This window comes from Lissotriton vulgaris, chromosome 7 (assembly GCF_964263255.1).
Source record: "Lissotriton vulgaris chromosome 7, aLisVul1.2, whole genome shotgun sequence".
Taxonomy (NCBI): domain Eukaryota; kingdom Metazoa; phylum Chordata; class Amphibia; order Caudata; family Salamandridae; genus Lissotriton; species Lissotriton vulgaris.
The window spans coordinates 687,124,503-687,144,599 of NC_141695.1; the positions used below are offsets into that span (position 1 = coordinate 687,124,503).

At 43.3% G+C, this 20,097-nt stretch overlaps 1 protein-coding gene across 1 annotated transcript; it reads right to left on the reverse strand.

Moving 5' to 3' along the window:
• Window positions 1-427: 427 nt before the first annotated feature.
• LOC147702257 (sterile alpha motif domain-containing protein 9-like) lies at window positions 428-8,577 on the reverse strand. Its single transcript, XM_086928770.1, is given in 4 exon segments — window positions 428-1,474; window positions 1,477-2,316; window positions 6,271-7,681; window positions 7,684-8,577. Coding segments are annotated over 4 exon segments (3,636 nt in total). The 5' UTR covers window positions 8,575-8,577; the 3' UTR covers window positions 428-980.
• Between the last annotated feature and the right edge of the window lie 11,520 nt (window positions 8,578-20,097).

The following is a 20,097-nucleotide window of genomic DNA, read 5'->3' on the forward strand; positions in this document are numbered from 1 at the left end:
TTCGTTTTTTTGTAGATATCACCTACGAGGAATAGAAAGTCAACCATATATCTTAAAAATCTTCAAATTCCAAGCTTCTATCATTGGGTGGCATATCTCCCTCACACTAATTGCTTACCAGGAACATGCGCTTAATATGACGATTGTCAGATTTTCAGCATTTTTTCATGCAAAATGACAATTCTGTCCAATGTTCCACATGCAAGAGCATGTCTCTGCTAAGCCCTGACCTACAGCTATGTTCCTCAGGGTCTCTTGAGTATGAAGATACCAAACATTAAGAGTTTCAATGGGTCTGAGCAGCCGTTGATAGGGTAGGTTCCATGGGGAAGACTACAATATTAGGGCTTCAGGTCAGCCAACACCTAAAAATCCTACAAACTCAAAATATCTATGAAACAAAAAGAGTTCCTTGATGTCATAGTCTTTTGGGGCCAGTGAGTGCCCATATGAACAAGCTAGTGTTTGTTAGAAGTGTAGGAGGAGAACTAGTGAAGGACATTACCGGTGAATACCATTTTAGAATTCAGGGTGTGTATGATGGTGAGATGGTCAAGTGTGTCGAAGGCAGCTGAGATGTCCAACAGTATCAGGAAGCAGCGTCATTTTCATCTGTGGTTAAGAAGGCATCAACTACGATGTGTAAGGTAATGGTCTTCGTGCTGCAGCTTGATCAGAGACCAGACTGGTAGTCGGGCAGGGGATGGCTAGCACTGATGGTCATGGAGTTGTACATAGACTGCTTTTTCAATGAACTTGCTGATGAATGATAGGTGAGTGATGGGCCAGTAGTTGGCAAGGCCATCAGGTTCTAGTGTAGGTTTCATAGGAGTAGGAGGATCTGGTGGCTTTGAGAGCTTCAGGGAAGATGCCTTTAGTAAGGAAGTCATTGACAATGGTTAGAAGGTAAGAGAGCGTGTCTAGAGAGAGCTTTGATAAAGGACAAGGGTACACTTCTTGTTCACTTTAGGAACATATTTTTACTTTGTAACTTGTATGTCAAATGCAACTAGTCCATTAAATGAAAATCCCAGATAAAATGTTACATTTTTATTTCCATGAGGCACTGAAGCAAAATGCAAGGGGACAATGGGAATAATATTCTTTTGGCAGTGGCCATGAACAAATACTTTTCTATCTTCTGTCCACCCTTTTACTCTTTTGAAAACTTTTGTAACTGTTTCTGCTTTCCATACATCTCCATTTAGCCATTTTAATCGCCTTTCAAATAACGGGCCGCTAAGCCACTTTTCAATCTTGCTTTTGTGTACAGCCCTGTTTAACCCATTTCCATTTCCAAGGAAAAAGTGTGTATATATTCTTTTTTTTCTTGAGGGAACATTTTTTAATTTTATTTCATACAGACGTTTCAGCGTTTGAAGGGCCGATATCAAAATTGTGTCTTTTTCTGGACTTGCGTCTCTGTCTTCTGCTTCGTCAGGCCAGTAGAGTAATGAAAGCAAATAATGTGCACTGGAATAGGCATCTTTCTTTTTCTTAAAAAGCTCTTGCTAAGTTCTCTTAGTTTTGGAAATGTTATGAGTTTCGAAGACATGGGTGAAAGACATGCAAGTGTAATATGAGATAATATGTAATTAATAAGATCATTGTCATCAAGACTGTCTTTTTGTGGATCTCCTGGGTACAGGCTGATGATTTGTTCAAGTTTTTGGACTGATCTGTTGTCCTTTGAATCTGAGAGCATTGAAAGAATCCTAGTGAAATCCCCACCACCAAATGTGTAAATGTTCATGCGTCTGACAAGGGGTGTTAGATAAGCTTGAGATTCAAACCCTATATTCTTTCTCTGTGAAAGGAAGTCTAAACTGAAGAATCTTGCACACACTTTGGATTTCCTGATGAACCATTTTCTTGGATCATGAACTGCATCATCCTCTTTATTGTTTTGTTCTTCGTCATCATTTTTATCAGTCTGAAAATCTTCGGAAATCCATTCGAGGGCGTTATAGATGTTCTGTCGCAATCCCTTCAGACGGCCATGGAGTTTGTGCCATGGCTCTCTTATGTCTTCTGGAATATGATCTTCATTGAGATAATCTATCAAGTCACTAGCTCCACTCCGTTTTTTTAGTCTATGTTCTCTCTCTTTGTTTCTGTTGAATGGCTCTACTGAGGAAAGCAGTTGCAACAGCCTACATCCAACATTAACCTCTCCAAAATAACCACTGTTGTTCATGCAGTCCACCTCTGACTTTGAAGCCTTTTCTGAAGCCCTGAAACATTCCATTGCTTTAAGGGCAATCTCTATGATTTCTGTGGATTCAGCAGCAGTAAGAACCTTCCCCTCTCCTTTTTTAGGGCGAGCAGACCTAAAAGCAGGCGGAGCCTGCTTTGTCTGCGAAGACAACTGTTGTTGGCGTGTTCCGATGAATCTGAGACAGGGAATGTGCACCCGCTTTCCATCGGCGATTTCACCTCGTGGGCGCGCACGCCCAGCCGGCGCCGTGCACATTCCCTGCCTCTGATTCTCACCTAAACACGCAGTCAGGCACACACGCAGGCAGGCACACACACAGACGCAGGCACATACAAGCGCATGCACACACAGCCACACACGCACACCCCCCCCCCACCCACCCAGCCACGCACGCAACCCCACCACTCACGGGCGCGCACACACACACACACACACAGATACAACACCCCCTCCCACTCACCGTGCTCTTTCTGATTCGTCCGTGTCCCTCTCTCCCTCGGCAGCCATTGGGTGTGTCTCGGCGTGGGAGCTCAACAGCGCTGGTGGTCACTCGGGACAGGACCCGGGACTTCAGCTGCCTTAGCGCCGGGGCTCCCTCTCCAGCAAAGAGCGCGCATGCGCGGGCAGCCCCCGCCCTCAGTCGCAGCCCAGTCCTGAGAGCTGCTTTCGGTTTCCTCTGTAATGAAAACATGCCAACTTGTTTTAAGAGCTTCCATTTGGTCTCAGACACCACAACATCGTGCGCGCGCGCCGCGCTCTCTCTCTGTTGCCACACGCATTAAAATCACCAGGCAGCCCACCCCCTCCCTCTCCATATGGTCGCTCGAGTTGACTTTCATCTTTGCCGCGCGTTCTTACTGGCTCCTCTCTGCCCACGCATTGCGCCTTTTCCATGCCGTCTTGTTTACGCTCAAATACTCGTTCTTTTGTTTTCTATGAGCCATTCCTTCAATTTAACTGACGCTAAGTGGATGAAAGGCCGAAACAATTCACAGGATTAATTGTCGGTGGCTTTCCCTCGTCTGCAGCCACATGTCCCAGCTGCCCGCAGACTGGAAAGAGCAGTATTTGTGATCATTTGTTTTCCTTCACTTTGTGTGTGGCCTAACTTGGCACAACTGCCAGCGATCACACAGTTATTCCGTGGCTTTGTTTGTACCAGTGCCATAACGTTCCCAACAAATGCAGGCTCAGAACTGTGTTCAGCTTTCACAGTTCTTTGCTTAATACTTGTAGGCAGACAACAACGTTCACAAAGCACTTTACGTTAACAAAGCTTTTTAGATGGCGGTGAAACAAACCCGAACTGCTTACTGCTTTAAAAAAAATTTGTGGCGATGAAACAAACCCGAACTGCTTACTGCTTTAACATTTTTTTTTACGTGGCGGTGAAACAAACCCAAATTGCTTATTGCTTTAACATTTTTTTGCGCGTGTGTTTGTTTTCTTTAATGGCGCCCGAATTGTCTTCATCTTTTACAGTTCTTAGTGTGCGCGCTTGGTTTTATTTAATGCCTGTGAAAGATAACAGAACTGTGTTCGGCTTTCACAGTTCTTTGCTTAATACTTGTTTTTTTAATCTTAGTGATGTTCAGAAAAAATGCCTCTTTTGTTGAAACCACCCTCGTTCTTTTTATAATACTTAAAACATTGTAGCAGTGTTCTGAAAAATTACTTGTTTTTTATTGCAGTTGAGTACACTAAACTTCCCAGTCCCCTACAAATTCGTCAATTTCCCAGGTCCTTCGCCCCTTCTCTGAATAGAAGCCGTCTTTGCAGTGGCTTTCAGAGCCACAGGCGAGCCAGACACATAATTCTATTACATTTTCAGGGCTATCTTTACATGCCGGCTGCCCCTCTTCTTCCCGTTGGCTCACTGCACAAGTGTTACTGGGACAGAGAGGGGGCACAGCATAGACAAAGGGGTCTCCTCCACCTCCCAAGTGGACAATAGCAACTGCATCGCGGCCCGCCATGAGTGTATTTAACATAGACAGCAATGTTGTGGAGGCTTCGTGCAGGCCTCCGGATGTCGCAGCCCCACTCTGCTGCCATTCAGTGCCCATGCACTTAACTTCTAAACTCACCGCCTGTTGTGTCCTCACGGCAGCTCCCTCTGTGATAAAACTGCAGGATCAAAGGCAAGTTGTCGTAAAACCTCGTGCTGCAGACCGGACAGTCTTCCTCTCTGTGAAAGCCGCAGGGTCTCCTTTAATTGTCCACAGACAGCTGCCGAAGTGAATCTCGTCACATCTGTTCATTTCCAAAGCCCTACTTCCTTCCTTCCGGCAGCTGTGGGGTGCAGCCAATAATGTGCCGTGGCTCCTCACACGTTTCAACTCCGTCTAATGTATATAAAGCAATACCTGGTCGATAATTAATAGTGCAATGTCCAGTGACTCAATATTAAAATATTTTACTTGGCGCTGACGCTAAAAGGTGGTTTTAAATAAAGAAATGTTGTCCCGTGGAATGGATTACAGGTAGGAGACAGAGGTGAGCGGCTTACCTTTGTTTAAGCAATTTCTGCATGGTTTTGCCACACACACATTCAACCACAGACACATACCCACACACACACACACACACACACAACCTCTCACACACACAACCTCTCACACACACAACCTCTCACACACACAACCTCTCACACACACAACCTCTCACACACACAACCCCACACACACACAACCCCACACACACACAACCCCCCACACACAACCCCCCAACACACACAACCCCCCAACACACACAACCCCCCAACACACACAACCCCCCAACACACACAACCCCCAGCACACACAACCCCCCAACACACACAACCCCCAACACACACAACCCCCAACACACACATCCCCCCAACACACACAACCCCCCCAACACACACAACCCCCCAACACACACACAACCCCCCAACACACACACAACCCCCCACACACACACAACCCCCCCACACACACACAACCACACACACACACACGCAACCACACACACACAACCCCCCACACACACACAACCACACACCAGGATAGCAAAACATAGCATAGCAAAACAAAACATAGCATAGCATAACAAAACATAGCAAAACATAACAAAACATAGCATAACAAAACACTATACAGCATAACAAAACATAGCAAAAAACAACAAAGCATAACAGCATAACAAAACATAGCATAGCATAACAAAGCATAGCAAAACATCGCATAGTATAACAAAACACAGCATAGCATAACAAATCAAAGCATAGGATAGCAAAACATAGCATAGCATAACAAAACAAAACATAGGATAGCAAAATAAAACATAGCATAGAATACAGCATCACTCAGCACCACCACAGCATCACTCAGGGGCACCACAACATCACTATGCGCTACAACAGCATCACTGAACGCCACAGCATCACTTGTTCGCCACCACAACATCACTCAGCCCCACCACAGCATCAACCTGTGCAACCATTCAACAGCAACTGGTTCAAATATGTTCTCTCAATGTTTCAAGCTTTATTACAAATGTCACAAAAAGATGTGAATATTTCACTTCTGTTCTTGGATTTTCGTCACAATAAAATACACTGGCCATAATCTTCACAAAAGTTATTTACAAAAGGTTAAGCTATTGCCATTATAAATTGCAATAACTTTTATTTAAGTATTAATTATAAAAAAAAATAAAAGCCATTGTTATTTGTAATATTAATAAATGTAAGTCACGTAAATACAACACATATTGCATTACAAATGCAATAGGTGTCACATTTGCGAAAGTTATAACTATTGGCATTGTAAATGACAAAGCTATCAATTTCGCTATTTTCAAAACCAACACATAAATAAAAAATGTGTCATTTACAATACCAATTGCTCAAACACTATGCAATGCAATAGGTCTCGCATTTGAGAGAGTTTAAGTTATTGGCTTTGTAAATGACAATGCCTTTTATTTATGTTTTAAAAACCAATACATAAATAAAAGGCACTGTCATTTAAAATGCCAATAGCTCAAACTCTCACAACTGCGAGACCTATTGCATTGCAAATGCTTGTCTTCTATGGCAGCATGAAACTTTTTTCTGTACACTTGACCTTCTGTGTCTAATATGAATGAATCTCGCGGCAGATGAGATTTGGCAACCTCTGCCCAGTACTGAGCACCTTTAAACTTTCCATTTGTGTAATGTAGTCTGGCAAGCTGCTGAGCAACAAATGGATCTTTCCCCAGGCATTCATAAGCTGCTTGCAACAAAGTAATGGCTGCTTCAAGGTTCTTTTCAGTATCACAAATATGCTCGATAAGCGGAGAGAAAAAGCTGTCCACGTTGTCACCTTTACTTTTTCTGTATCGTCGGAGAAATAAATCTCTGATTAGCTTCATAAATTCTTCCCGTCCAAATCGATGATTAAAAAGAACCTTTTCTTGCAGAAGATCCATAGCAATTTGACTCTGATGCCTATTTCCTGAAAGTTGATATAAAATTTGCTTAGCAACAAGGGGGTGTATAATATGAATTGATGAGAGCCAGGTGGTAGTTTCTCGCAATTCAATGAAAATGAGTCTTGCTTGCTCACTTAAACTGTTTTTAAAATTATACGTTCTTACTCTGTCTTTCTCATCTGTTGTGTATGCACCAATTCCCAAAAAAGCCTCACAGTGTGATAATGAAATGTATGAATTTTGTACATAGGAATTCAGAAGCGCAACATACCGAATCAGACTTGTTACAAGAGAGGAGTGATCAATTCCCTGCTATAAGTTTTTTACAAAGTTCTTCACATACTGTTCATTAAATTCTTGGCTCATTAAAACAAAAGTTAAGATAAATTCTGGCTTGCAGTTAAACTGCTGTTCAAGTTGAGTACGCTTACTGGCAAACTGTTGTTTTTCCTCATCTGTTAATTTATGAGTGACTGCAACTGTTTCAAGTGGAGAAGCTCTACAAAGCTTTTCAGGCACATTAGACCTTTTACAGCTCATTATGATAAAACATGGCTTCAAAGGATTAACATTTTTGTACGCCATTGCATCTCCTAGGTCATGACGTAAATCATCTAGATACTCTTCGTCACAGTCTTCAACAAGGAGGAGGACTGTGAGGCAGTGCCTGCTATCTTTTTCTTCATATTCTCTGAATTTAACAGCGTGTTCACTTACTGTTGTGAATGAGAATGATGTCTTTACTACTGCACATCTTAACTCCTTTCTGTTTTTCCAGAGAACCTGACGTGCAACAGTACTACCACCACTTCCTGGCTGATGAAATATTTTTATTCTGGCTATTGAAAGCTTAATTTTTCCTGGGTGCAAAACGTCATTTAAAATATCATGGACCTCTTTGCATGCCTCTCGCTCAATAACATCTCCACATATCTTTTTGTCAGCAAGCCAAAAGTTGTTCCAGCTTACTTTTCCCCCTTGATAGAAAGTACTTTCTACTTCATGTACTTTTTCTGGACTCCAGCCAGTTCTGTGGCAAAACAATTTTCAGTTAAATCCAAAGCATCAACATAATTGCTCCTGTCATTTACTGGAAAACCAATAATTTGTCCATGCTTAAACTCCTTATGTTCTATGCTGTCCACTACACCAAAATGTATTGTGCCATTTGTACGAACATTCATACATGCAGAACCAAAACGAAAAATCTCATTTGCAAATTTTGACTTTTTGGTTCTGGTATCAAATTGAGCAGCATTCAAAAATGATTTGTATTCATGGCAAGGGGTAATCATATCTATTATTCCAGTTTCAGGTAGAGCGAGGACTGTATTTTTCACATACTTAAATGTAATGTCATCTTTTCCAAATGGTCGAAATTTGGCAAACGTTAAAGATTTTGTTGCAGTTTTCACTTTTTCATCAACACTGTCATTCACTTGTGAACCTACGTGTTGTTTCTTATACTGTTCATCCTTGTTTTGAATATCTGCATGTGATGCTGAAGGAAGGTCAAAACTGTTTTGGATATCTTTGGTCCCACTAGCCTGAGTATCATTGTATTGATATTCAATAGGTTTTAAAACATTCTTTGAAATAGAACTGTCTTTTTTCTCCCAATTTCTCGTGTGCCTCTCATGAGGTTCAGTTTGAAAAACTTCTGAAGGTGCTTTCTGGAAATCTGACTGAGCATTGATTTGCAGATTTTCTAGAAGTTTATTTCTTTCTTCAAAAAGCAGCTTGATTGGTCCTTTTCTCATGCCCATTCTGCTCAGAAAAGATTCATCTACTTTTCTCACAACACGACCATCAACTTCCTCTTGATGTAACTTCTGTATGTATGCTTGTTTTATTCCAATTGACTGCAACCAAGTACTAACATGACCTTCGTCCCATTGGTCCAGGGGAAGTTTCATGAAATCTAAAAATAAAGAGAAATATACGATTAGCAGTATATCATCACAGGATTTTGTAAATTTTGAAATTATGTATACATACCCATTTTCTCTTGAAATTACACACTTGTCTAATCCTCAAATTTGTTACCTGAAAAATAAAATGCATTCTTAGTACCTATAAGGCAGTATTTGCATATTCTCTAGATGTTTCAACATTCTCTTTTGGTGAAGTAACATAAATCTTGCAAGTTGAGTTAATTGCCAAAAGTGCTGTGAATTGTAGAGTTTTTGCTGTCAAGTGGATGACAGACTGAGACAATCTTTGACACTGTTTTTCATTTTAAAGTGTTATCTTTTTTTTCAGCGTAGATAGTATTCACATTGAGATAATTTGCTATGACTGTGCATGTACATACATTCACATGGGAAGCCGGTGTTTCTGTCATTGCTGGACCATTTTGAAATGTAAACAAATATTAATATGATTATTTAATGTGTTATAGATTGTATTGTAATGTTTGGTATTTACAGTTTACATGGTTTTTCAAATGGAATCATGAATAAACTGCTAAAATACACAAGTGCTGGCAAAGCCAGTAGGTCATTCCTTTGAAAGGCACGAGTTAACCATTTGGCTTTGCCGGTGCTCGATGTTGAATAACGTTATGGAAAAAGACCACGGGGCATATTTACAAGGGCTTTATCGCCGCTTTTTTTGGCTTAAAAAGCAGAGATAAAACTATCGCCCTATTTACAGGAGGGTGCTAACATGCATAATCGCATGTTAGCACTCTTTTTCCCCAACGCCTTCCTTTGCATCTCTAATGAGGGTGGGGAGAGAGAGCACAAACACATTAGCTAATCTATGGAGTGCTGAAAGCAAAATAAACCTGTAGTACCCTGAGTGCAAGCAGAGGGAGAATACAAGTCATCCAATAAAAAAAATGGTAAAGAAGCTATGTTCAGGCGACAGACAGAAGTAGAGTAAGAAAACCACCAAATAAGCAAGCAGATAAATTGGCAAGATAGCCATAAAATTAAAGCAATGGGCTGATCTAATGTCTGTATTAGTATTGTATATTCTAGGTCTTAGAGAACACAGGTAAGGCTGTCTCTAGAAAAGAGCTAAAGAATACAAAAGTGTTTTTATTAGCGAGATGTCAAACGCTGGAAAAGTACATTTTGAAAACCCACATGTTTTGATTCTCTATAAAACAGCATGCAGAATGTTTTTAAAACTTGCATTTTAGCCTCGCATAACATTATTATAAGGTATTTTCTGTAGTGTCTATGGTACACTGCAATTATGGATGCGCTGGAACTAGCTTTTGCAGATGCTTGAAGAAAGGAGCAACTACTTTAGACTGCTGATACAGTTTTCTGATAGGACAAGGGGGTCCCCACAAATCAATGGGGCTTGCATCCCACCAAACGCACACTTACCAGACTGTATTTAGAGTCAGGGACAGAGATGGGGGTTTGACAGCTGGGATTCAGCAGTCTACACCATCAAAAAGGTTTGGCTAACCATCACAGACCATGATGATAGCTGATGCTTGTTTTTAGGTCGCATCCTACCAGACATCGCAACTGTCTGGTTTGCTAAAGACATTTGGGGACATTCAGAAAGTTGACCTATGAATGCATTCCCCCCCCCCCCCCCGTTGCTTATCATTGGCTTTGTGGTTTGTAACTCACATTTTCTAGCTTTCTATTTGCCTGCTTTATTTGCATTAGGCTGTCCAGCTTGGGTTTGTCACTCCTGTTACCCAAACCTTGTTTATTGTATTCTTCCACTGTCTCGCTCTCTGTAAAAAAAGCCTTTAAATGTCATTCTTATCTTGTCACATTTGATGAGCTTTCAAAGACAGAGGTCAAATGGCAGGCTGTGTCTTCCAGGGAGCATGGTGATTATTTTTCTTTCTCTGTCTCCAAGGTGAGGGGATTTATGTGACAATCATGCTGGCCACTGGGGTTCTCCTTGAAAAAGGCTGTATAATGTTATTTTTTTTCTAGCACACAACAAAATGTAAATGCTTGTGCATGAACTGTCCTGACAATCAAGTCAATACATTGGATGATGACATTTCCACACCGTGTTTGTGGGCTGTGTACTTTTATCAGTAGAACTATATGTGAGTGCAAATGTAATGGCAATTTCTTTTTCTTTTTATTGATTTCAAAGGTTTTTATTGGAAATTTCAGGTTTGTAAAACATACAGATCAGAAATAGCTATGTACAATTTACCAGTGTAAATGACCATACATTAATCAAAGACAAGAGCAGATGACATGACGTGGCAAAGAAAAGCATTAGTAAGGTCCCACGATGGTGTTCACAGCATTCGGATTGGTCTTGAGGAATATACTACTGTCATCCATAGAGTCTTTCTGAGATAGACTCCCGAGAGGATAGGAGTCAAGAGGAGGGGAAAAGAAGAAAGAACCAGCTAGTGGGAAGAAGAGGGGAGCAGCAGAGAGAAAGCAAAGGTTAAACACGAGAAGATGGGAAGAAGAGGCGGCGCTAAGTTGGTACACCACGATGCGGCAGAACAGTTCAGGTCGGGGGTGGCGTGCTAATCAAGATATACCGGGCACCTGGGAACTATGGAAAAGTATGAAGAGCAAGGACGGTTCACGGAGGTTTATGGGTTTTAAAGTAGATATCCAGTGAGTTCCAAAGTTTCCTTTGTGAGGGGCGCCCTGGGGAGTGTTGTAGAGTGATGTTATCTGCTCCTCGGAGGTTAATCACCCAGTTTAACCAGCATGCATAACTTGCCTTTTTGGTGTCTTTCCAATTGTTTAGGACGACCTTCACAGCCGCCTTGAGAAGAAGGTCTAGAAGGGCCCTGTCCATGTCAGGGATTTGGGTTTCCTTCGCAAAGCCGAAAACAAGATAGGGAAGTCCTTTGGTTGGTGCGATATTAAATACTTTGTGGATGAAGTCAAAAACCCTATCCCAAAAGGCTGAGACGCAGTCGCATTGGAGAATGAGATGGTCTAGATCCCTTTCCGCATGCTTGCAGTTCCAGCAAAATGCGTCAGGGCAGAGTTTAAGTGCGTATAGACGAGCTGGCGTCCAGAAGAATCTATGCATGAGCCAGAACTTGTGATAATGTAGGTCTAATTTTATGGCTCATGCAAGATCTCCACGCCATGGACCACTCCAGCTCAGAGATGGAGAATGAGGCTATCGACGACCATAACTGCGTTGATTTGACATTCAATTTGGAGGACTGCGGGCTCAGTAGTTTGTACAACCTAGAGACCTGGTGACCAATTCTATTTAAGGAGGAGAGGAATGTCGGAAGAGCTGGTTGATTGGGCGTTAATCCCGCTTTTGTAATGGCTGTTTTTACATTAAGGAATATGTAGAAGTCGGAATTATCGATCCCAAAGTTTGATTGGATTCTTGTGAAGGGCAAAGGGTAGCCGTTATCGTAAAGCTGGTGGGGGAAAAAAATCTCTTTTTAATCCAGGCTCGGTTGAACAGTGGTTTACCTTTGTATGTGATTGTGGGGTTTCTCCAGATTGCTTTCCATCTAGATCATCTTATCGACGTGTCCAGCATTTTATCTATTCTAAGTAAAGCTATTTTGGTGTTGATAAATATGGGTTTCGAACATGGGATCTGGTTCGCTCTCATTGATAGGACCGAGATGGGAGGGATGCCATCCAGGAGAGCTTTTTCAATGTCTAGCCACACCGGTGAGTAGTCCACTGGGGGGGACAGCCAATAGGACCCTTGTTTCGCTAAAAAGGCTATTTTATATCTCTTGCAGTTCCAGCAAAATGCGTCAGGGCAGAGTTTATGTGCGTATAGGTGAGCTGGCGTCCAGAAGACTCTATGCTTGAGCCAGAACTTGGCTTGCGATAATGTAGGGCTAATTTTATGGCTTATGCAAGATCTCCACGCCATTGACCACTCCAGCTCAGAGATGGAGAATGAGGCGATCGACGACCAAAACTGCGTTGATTTGACATTCAATTTGGAGGACTGCGGGCTCAGTAGTTTGTACAACCTAGAGACCTGGTGACCATTTCTATTTAAGGAGGAGAGGAATGTCGGAAGAGCTGGTTGATTGGACGTTAATCACGCTTTTACAGTGGCTGTTTTTACATTAAGGAATATGTAGAAGTCAGAATTATCGATCCCAAAGTTCGATTGGATTCTTGTGAAGGGCAAAGGGTAGCCGTTATTGTAAAGCTGGTGGGAGAAAAAATTCCCTTTTTAATCCAGGCTTGGTTGAACAGTGGTTTACCTTTGTATGTGATTGTGGGGTTTCTCCAGATCGCTTCCCATCTAGATCTTCTTATCGACGTGTCCAGCATTTGATCTATTCTAAGTAAAGCTATTTTGATGTTGATAAATATGGGTTTCGAACATGGGATCTGGTTCGCTCTCATTGATAGGACCGAGATGGGTGGGATGCCATCCAGGAAAGCTTTTTCAACGTCTAGCCACACCGGTGAGTAGTCCACGGGGGGGGACAGCCAATAGGACCCTTGTTTTGCTAAAAAGGCTATTTGATATCTCTTAAAGTCTGGCAGATTGACTCCACCAATAGATTTATCTAACCTCAATTTCCGAAGACTGATACGTGCTTTTTTTCCTTTCCAGATGAAGTTAATAATTTTATCTAATTTATTGTGAAACTCTTGGGACAACTTCAAGGGGAGCATGGTGATTAGGTAATTTACTAGCGGTGTAATCATCATCCTCATCGTCTCTAGCCTGCCCCACCAAGTGAAGAAGCGGGGTGACCAGCCGTCTAGGTGAGTTTTTATTTTTTCGAGAGTCAGGTTTTCATTGTGCCGTAGGGTCTCGATAATCGAACTGCCAAATTCTATTCCTAAATACTTGATGTAGTTTTTTGGCCAGACTAAACCTGATGAGCCTAATGAATCCTTATTGGTGAAAATGTTGAGAGGTTTCACTTCCGATTTATCACGGTTCAGTTTACAGCCTGAATGTTTAGAGTAGGATTCTATAGAGTCCATCAGTGCGGCTATAGAGGTATCAGGTCTCTCAGTGACTATCAATATATCGTCTGCGTAAGCAGCGATTTTTACATTCCTATCGCCGAAGGCAATGCCACTAATAGCGATGTTTTGTTGTATGTCGCGTAGGAGAGGTTCCAACGCCAGAAGAAATAGAGCGGGAGATAAGGGACAACCCTGTCTAGTTCCTTGTTCAAGAAGAAATGGCTCAGATAGCGAACTGTTAATGGCAATCCTCGCCGAAGGGGAGGCGTATAATGCCATGACCATATCAATAAATGTGTCGCCCATATTAAATAGGTGCATGCATTGGCGCAGAAAGGGCCACGACACCCTGTCAAATGCCTTTTCCGCATCCAGGGTGATTGCTACTGCGGGGGCATTTGAGATTTTTGACTTCTCAAGCACATGACATAGGAGTCTCGTGTTGTCGTTAGATAGACGTTTTTTTAGGAACCCCACCTGTGAGTTATTGATTCAGGACGGTAAGACGGTGTTTAATCTGCATGCTAGGGCCTTCGCGTAAATTTTGCAGTCCAAATTTATGAGGGATATCGGTCTGTAATTCTTAGGAAGTAATGGGTCCTTCCCATCTTTAGGTATCACTATAATTGTTGCCTCACTCATCGTGGAGGTGATTCTGTTTGATTGTGAGAAGGATTGAAACAGTTTGAGGAGTCGTGGGTTAAGTTGTTCTTCAAAGGTCTTATAGAAACTGGCAGTGAAGCCGTCAGGCCCCGGAGCTTTATTATTCTTTAGTGTTTTGACGGCGGAAGAAATTTCCGTCAGTGTCAAATGGGCCCCTAATTTGGCTTTGTCGGTCTCCGATAAACGTGGGAGTTGAATTGAGTTTAGATATTTACTGCACTCCTCTATGTTGAATAGGTTGTTGTTCTTATAAAGGTCCTCATAGAAGGATTGGAATGTGCGTAGAATGTCTTTCTGTTTGGTTTGGGTGGTATTGGATTGTTCTCTAATAGATGTTATATGGAATTGCTTCCTTTTGTGTTTAAGATAGGAAGCCAGAAGCTTCCCTGCTTTGTTACCCTCACAAAGCCTTAAGTCCTAGAATTTATTAATCCATACTCCAGCACGTTTACTGAGGACGGCGTATTTATATTTCAAATTAGTCAAGCGGTCAATGGTTGCCTTATTGTTCAAGTCAAGGGAGTGTTGTGTCTCTAGTTGCTTGATTGTTTTTTCTAAAGAGTCTAGTTCGGAGTTTAATTCTTTGTTCATACGAGCCCTGATACCTATCAACAAACCCCTTAATGTGGCCTTAAACGCGTCCCAAATTAAGCCGGGATCTGTTTCTGGCTGCGAGTTTATCTGAAAATATTCACGTATGGACAGTTCTATGCTTTTCTTGTTCTCTGGTACCGACAATATCTCTTTGTTAAAGCGCCATCGTCTCGGGGGGATAAGTGAATGTGAGCCCGCCAGTTTCATATGGATACATGCATGGTCCGACACCAATATGGGGGCTATATCAGTTTCGTCGATAAGGTGTGTATGTGGTCAGATATCAATAAGTAATCTATTCTCGAATAAGAATTGTGCGGGGGGAATAGAAAGTATAGTCACGGCCATCCGGATGTCGGAGGCGCCACGAATCATGTAGGGTAAATTTAGCACACAGTTGTTTCAGTGCGTTATGAGAGCGGGGGTGGTACACACTCTTGGATTGTCTATCTAGCAAGGGAACTAGCGGTAGATTAAGATCCCCACCAACCACCAGTAGCTCATTTGCGGAATACTTTCTAGTTCTTTTGATACATATTCCCAGAATTCAGGGAGGTCTGTATTAGGGCCATAAATATTTGCCACATAGTTATGGTATTCGTCTCTTTGTAGGTGTGCAATGCTTAGTCTACCCTCGGAATCTACCGAATGTGATACCAGGGCTAAGTTAGATTTTTTAGCAACCAGGGTGATCACCCCTCTTTTCTTTTGAGTCGCAGGGGAACAGAGTGTAAGTGAGATCCAGTGTTGTTTAAGATTATCAGCGTCAGTTTGAGATAATTTGGTTTCCTGCAAGAGAATTATATCCCCTTTAGTTTTGGCCAGATAATCCCCAAAAATTTTTGTTTGCGCTTGACCGGGTGATTAAGCCCCTTGATGTTTAAAACTATATGCAGAGAGGCTGCTAAACTCTTATCTGTAGCCATGGACATGTTCAATGTGGTAGGGAGTCTCCCCGACATCTGAGTGAATGTGGCCTTAGTTGTGAGATTCGCTTTCACTCTCATAGGTAGATTGTGTTTGATATGTAACCCAATAGATGGTGATGCAAGCAGAAGGTAAACCCTGAACGTGTGGCACACATCGTGGTGAAAGACAGACGAGAAAGGGTAGGAGAAGAAGGAAAGGGAAGGACAGAGAAAAGAGAATAGGAAAAATGTAGCACATAGCAGAGATAATCCTGAAACCTCTGTATTTACTACCCCATAACCCCCCAACCCCCCCAACTTACCCAGCACCCCACCAGGCCCCCTATGCTCCCCCCCACCCCCCTCTTGGACCCCCTCACCCCCTCCCTGAAACTCGAACTGAAGAGCTGCGACAGCAGTGCTGTCTACGGTCGCACAGGGACATATGTAATAAAACGATAGTTGAAACATCGTGTGATAACATTTTGATTCTGATAGCTTTGGTAACATTGCGAGAAGAAGCAACATTCAACATACAACATACATACATTCAACTTGGAGCATTAAACTCGCCGAGGGATAAGCGACGTAACCTCTTAGCTAAGAACCCCTCTTTTTTAACAGATAGTATTTAGAAATATTGCGAGAAGAGGAATCTTGTACATGCAAACAATTTAGCGCAATTAGGTTGCCGAGGAATAAGCGAAGCAACCTCTTAGCCAAGGAGCCGTGAGGATGCTGTGGGATTGCTCCATGTCAAGTGAATTAACAGTGGCGACTAGCACTCTCTAGACCTCTCTAGAACCAATAGACGGTGAGAAGCACGTGTCAGTTGAGTCAGTCGAGCAGTGCAATGTAATGCAGTGTTGGATCTCTCCTTACACGGCACAGGATCTTTTTAAGACATACTGAAATCTGACATGCAACATAATGCAGAGTTCAATCGTCGAGGCTGTAAAGTCTCTGAAAGGCAGTGAGAGTCTTAAGCCCAGATGATAATACTGGAATGGTAGACCGCTTGGAATAAACCCTTAAGGGGGCGGAGTCATTCACATTCACATTTTACAGATCAGCACCTGGACATACCTGTCAGAAAGATCGTGGATGAAGTTAAGCTAGAGTCAATCCTGACTGCCTTTTTCGTGAGCGTCCGTTTTTCTTTTATTGGACTGGCCACTATAAGTGTCCATTTCATGTTGTGGTTCGTCACTCAGGTAGCATGACAAATCTAGTGGATTAGTGAAAAAATGAGAACGACCATGGTCTTTGATCCTGAATTTCGCTGGGCCTGCAAACGAAAACTGGATATCTTTCAACCGTAGTTTCTCTCAAAGAGACAGGAAACCTTTCCTTGTTTCCACTGTTTCTCTGGAGTAATCCTGGGTAAATGTGATTTGGTTACCTTCCCATGTGATATGGTGGTTTTTTCTGGCATACTGTAGGATGGCTTCTGCGTGCTGGAATCTAAGTGGTTTGCATACGAGAGGTCGAGGGTCTCTCGACGAGCGTTGTGGGAAGGTCGGCAATCTATGGGCTCTATCCAATTCCAGCCCATGTTGGAACTTTATCCCCGTAACCGCTGGTATCCATGCTTCCAGAAATGATATACAAGAATCAGCATCTTTTTCTGAATTTTCTGGGACCCCAAAGATTCGCACATCACCCCTCCTGTTGCGATCTTTCAATTCTGAGGCTTGGCGTCTGAGGTCGCTGGTGGCAGTTTGGAGATGTTGTGTGATTTTAGCGCGGTTTGAGGACCTGTCCTCGACATCACTAATTCTTTGCTCTGCTTCGTCGAGGCGGAGAGTTAAGGAGTTCATGTCTGCTCTGATCGCGGTAAATTCAAGTTGCATCGCGTCGGTGTTACTTTTCGTTGACTTTGCTAAGTCGTGCACGGCGGCCAACTTCTTCAGAATCATGTCTAAAGTGCCAGCAACGTCATCCCTGTTCTTAATAGGCGAATCTGAGATGGAAGTTTCTGGCCGCACTTTCTTAGTGTTTTTGGAGTCTCTGTCCGCCGTTATCGGTGCTTGTAGGTATACTGTAGTTAGGAAGGTCTTGATCAAGCTGCAGCCGGCTGCAGAATCGGGCTTGGTCTCAGTGGCTGGAGATCTATTGGCAGCCTTGCGCTTCACAACACACAGTGTTCAATAGTGTTCAATAGTCAGGGGGTTCGTATCTTCGGCAGGATGTATGATGTAGTAGATCACTTAGTACCCACCCTTTGTGCCAAGTAGATGGAGCAATTGTAGTAGTGACCGGGCTGCAGGTAATAGCGAAAGTCTTCCGTGAAGATGTGCTACTGCATCAGAACATAACGTGTCGGTTTAGGCTGGCTGGCTTCATCAATAGTAATGTCCGTCTCATGGCTTGATGTGACCTTGAATAGGCAGCTGTTAGATCTCCGGTAGCGGCAGGGCATCAACAAGACAGGACTCACATTTATAGCTGGGCTGCCATCAGATTACATGCACGGGCACCTGAGCTTTATGGGACACTCGGCGGAGCATTGTATACCACAGTAAACAATGGTAAACAACGAAGCTGCTTGTGTGCTATGCGCTGTGCACTTGTGCGCTGTGGGTGAAGACTCAAATCGGGGGAGCCAATGTTTTTGCACACACTTGCCTCTATATTAGTGGTGACTCATTGGTGGGTTTATGATGTTATGATATTATCAGGCCATTTTCCCGCCTGGGACAAATCGAAACCGGTAGGCAGATCGCCATCTTAACACCAGGTAGCGGCGAGAGATAGTGGGACCTCTCCGCACGCCTGGAATGTGGTCTTTACCTCCATGTGGTAGAGTTGTGGAGATGTGGGCACCACCTTTGAAATTAAGCTCTGCTCAGCGCTGTAGTATGGGGTGTTGGGCTGCAGGAAGAAACTCATTGTCCTCGTGCATACGTGGGAGCGCCATTTTGAGGTCAGGCAAACAGAGCTTGCGTTTAGAGTGTTCTTTACGACCTCGCGGAGCTTGAGCCAAGCATCGCCGCAGTGTCTTGCTTTGTTGCTCGTGCTCACCTCTGTAGGGAATGGCTGTCGTGGAAGAAGCTAGTAGACTGGATCCTCGGTTGTATCCTCAGCTCACTTCAGCATGAAGTCCGCGATTCATCCGGGCATATCATCGATCTTCAGGCCCGACTGCTATTACCAGGTATTTCGTGAATACAATCGTAACAACTTGTGCGCCAGTTAATGTGGTCGCTGGAATCTCCTACAGGGCATAATTTCGGGGTCTGTTATCACCTTGTTTCCGCCACAAATCTGGGTCCCATGCAGTGCGAAGACAGACTAGGCGGCCATTCTCCCTGCCGTCCAAGCCACGCCCCATGTAATGGCAATTTCAATTGAAGACGTATTGTCTGTAATGGCAGTACGCTACCTATCATACCATGTATACTCCACGTTACCCCACTCCACTCTACTCTGCACCACGTTACCCCACTCCTCTCCACCACTCCATGCCACTGCACTCTACTCTGCACCACTCCACTCCGCGTCACTAGATTCTGATCACCACTCCACTCTGTGCCCCTCTACTCTGAACCCCTCCACTCTAAGCTATGCCAATGCACTCTACCTCACACTACTCTACTATGTACCATTGCACTCTACAACACTCCACGTCATTGCACTCTATGCCACCCTACTCTGTAACACTGAACTCTACGCCATGGCACTATAACCTGTACCACTCCACTTTATTCCAATCCCCTCTAAGCAACTCTATCTAAACTGCACCACTGCACTCTACTCTGAAACAATCTACTCTATGTCACTGCACTCAGTGCCACTCTACTCTGCACCACGATATGCCATGGCACTCTACACCACTTTACTCAAACGTAATGCACTCTACGCCAATCTACTCTGCAGCAATGCACTCTACGCCACTATGCTCTATGCCACTGCAAGCAACACCATTGTACTCTGTCACTGGGGCACTGCACTCTACATCATTCCATTCTACTTTGCACCTCTGTACTCTATGCCACTGCTCTCTCCATCACTCTAATCTGCGCCACTGCACTCTATGCAACTCTACTCTGCGCCACTGCATTCCACACCACTATACCCAGCGCTTCTGCACTCTATACCAATGCACCCCACGCCACTCTACTATACTATACTATACACCACTGCACTCTCCAACAGTAGATTCTGCAACCCTGAACTCTCTGCCACTCTATGCCACTGAACTCTGCTTCGCTATACTCTATGCCAATCCACTTTAATCTACTCTGCACCACTGCACTCTACGAAACTTAACTCTTTACTACTGCACTCTTTGCTACTTCACTCTACTCTGAAAGATTCTACTCTAAACCACTCCGGTCTATGCCACTCTATTCTAGTCTGCACCACTCCACTCTATGCCACTCCAAAC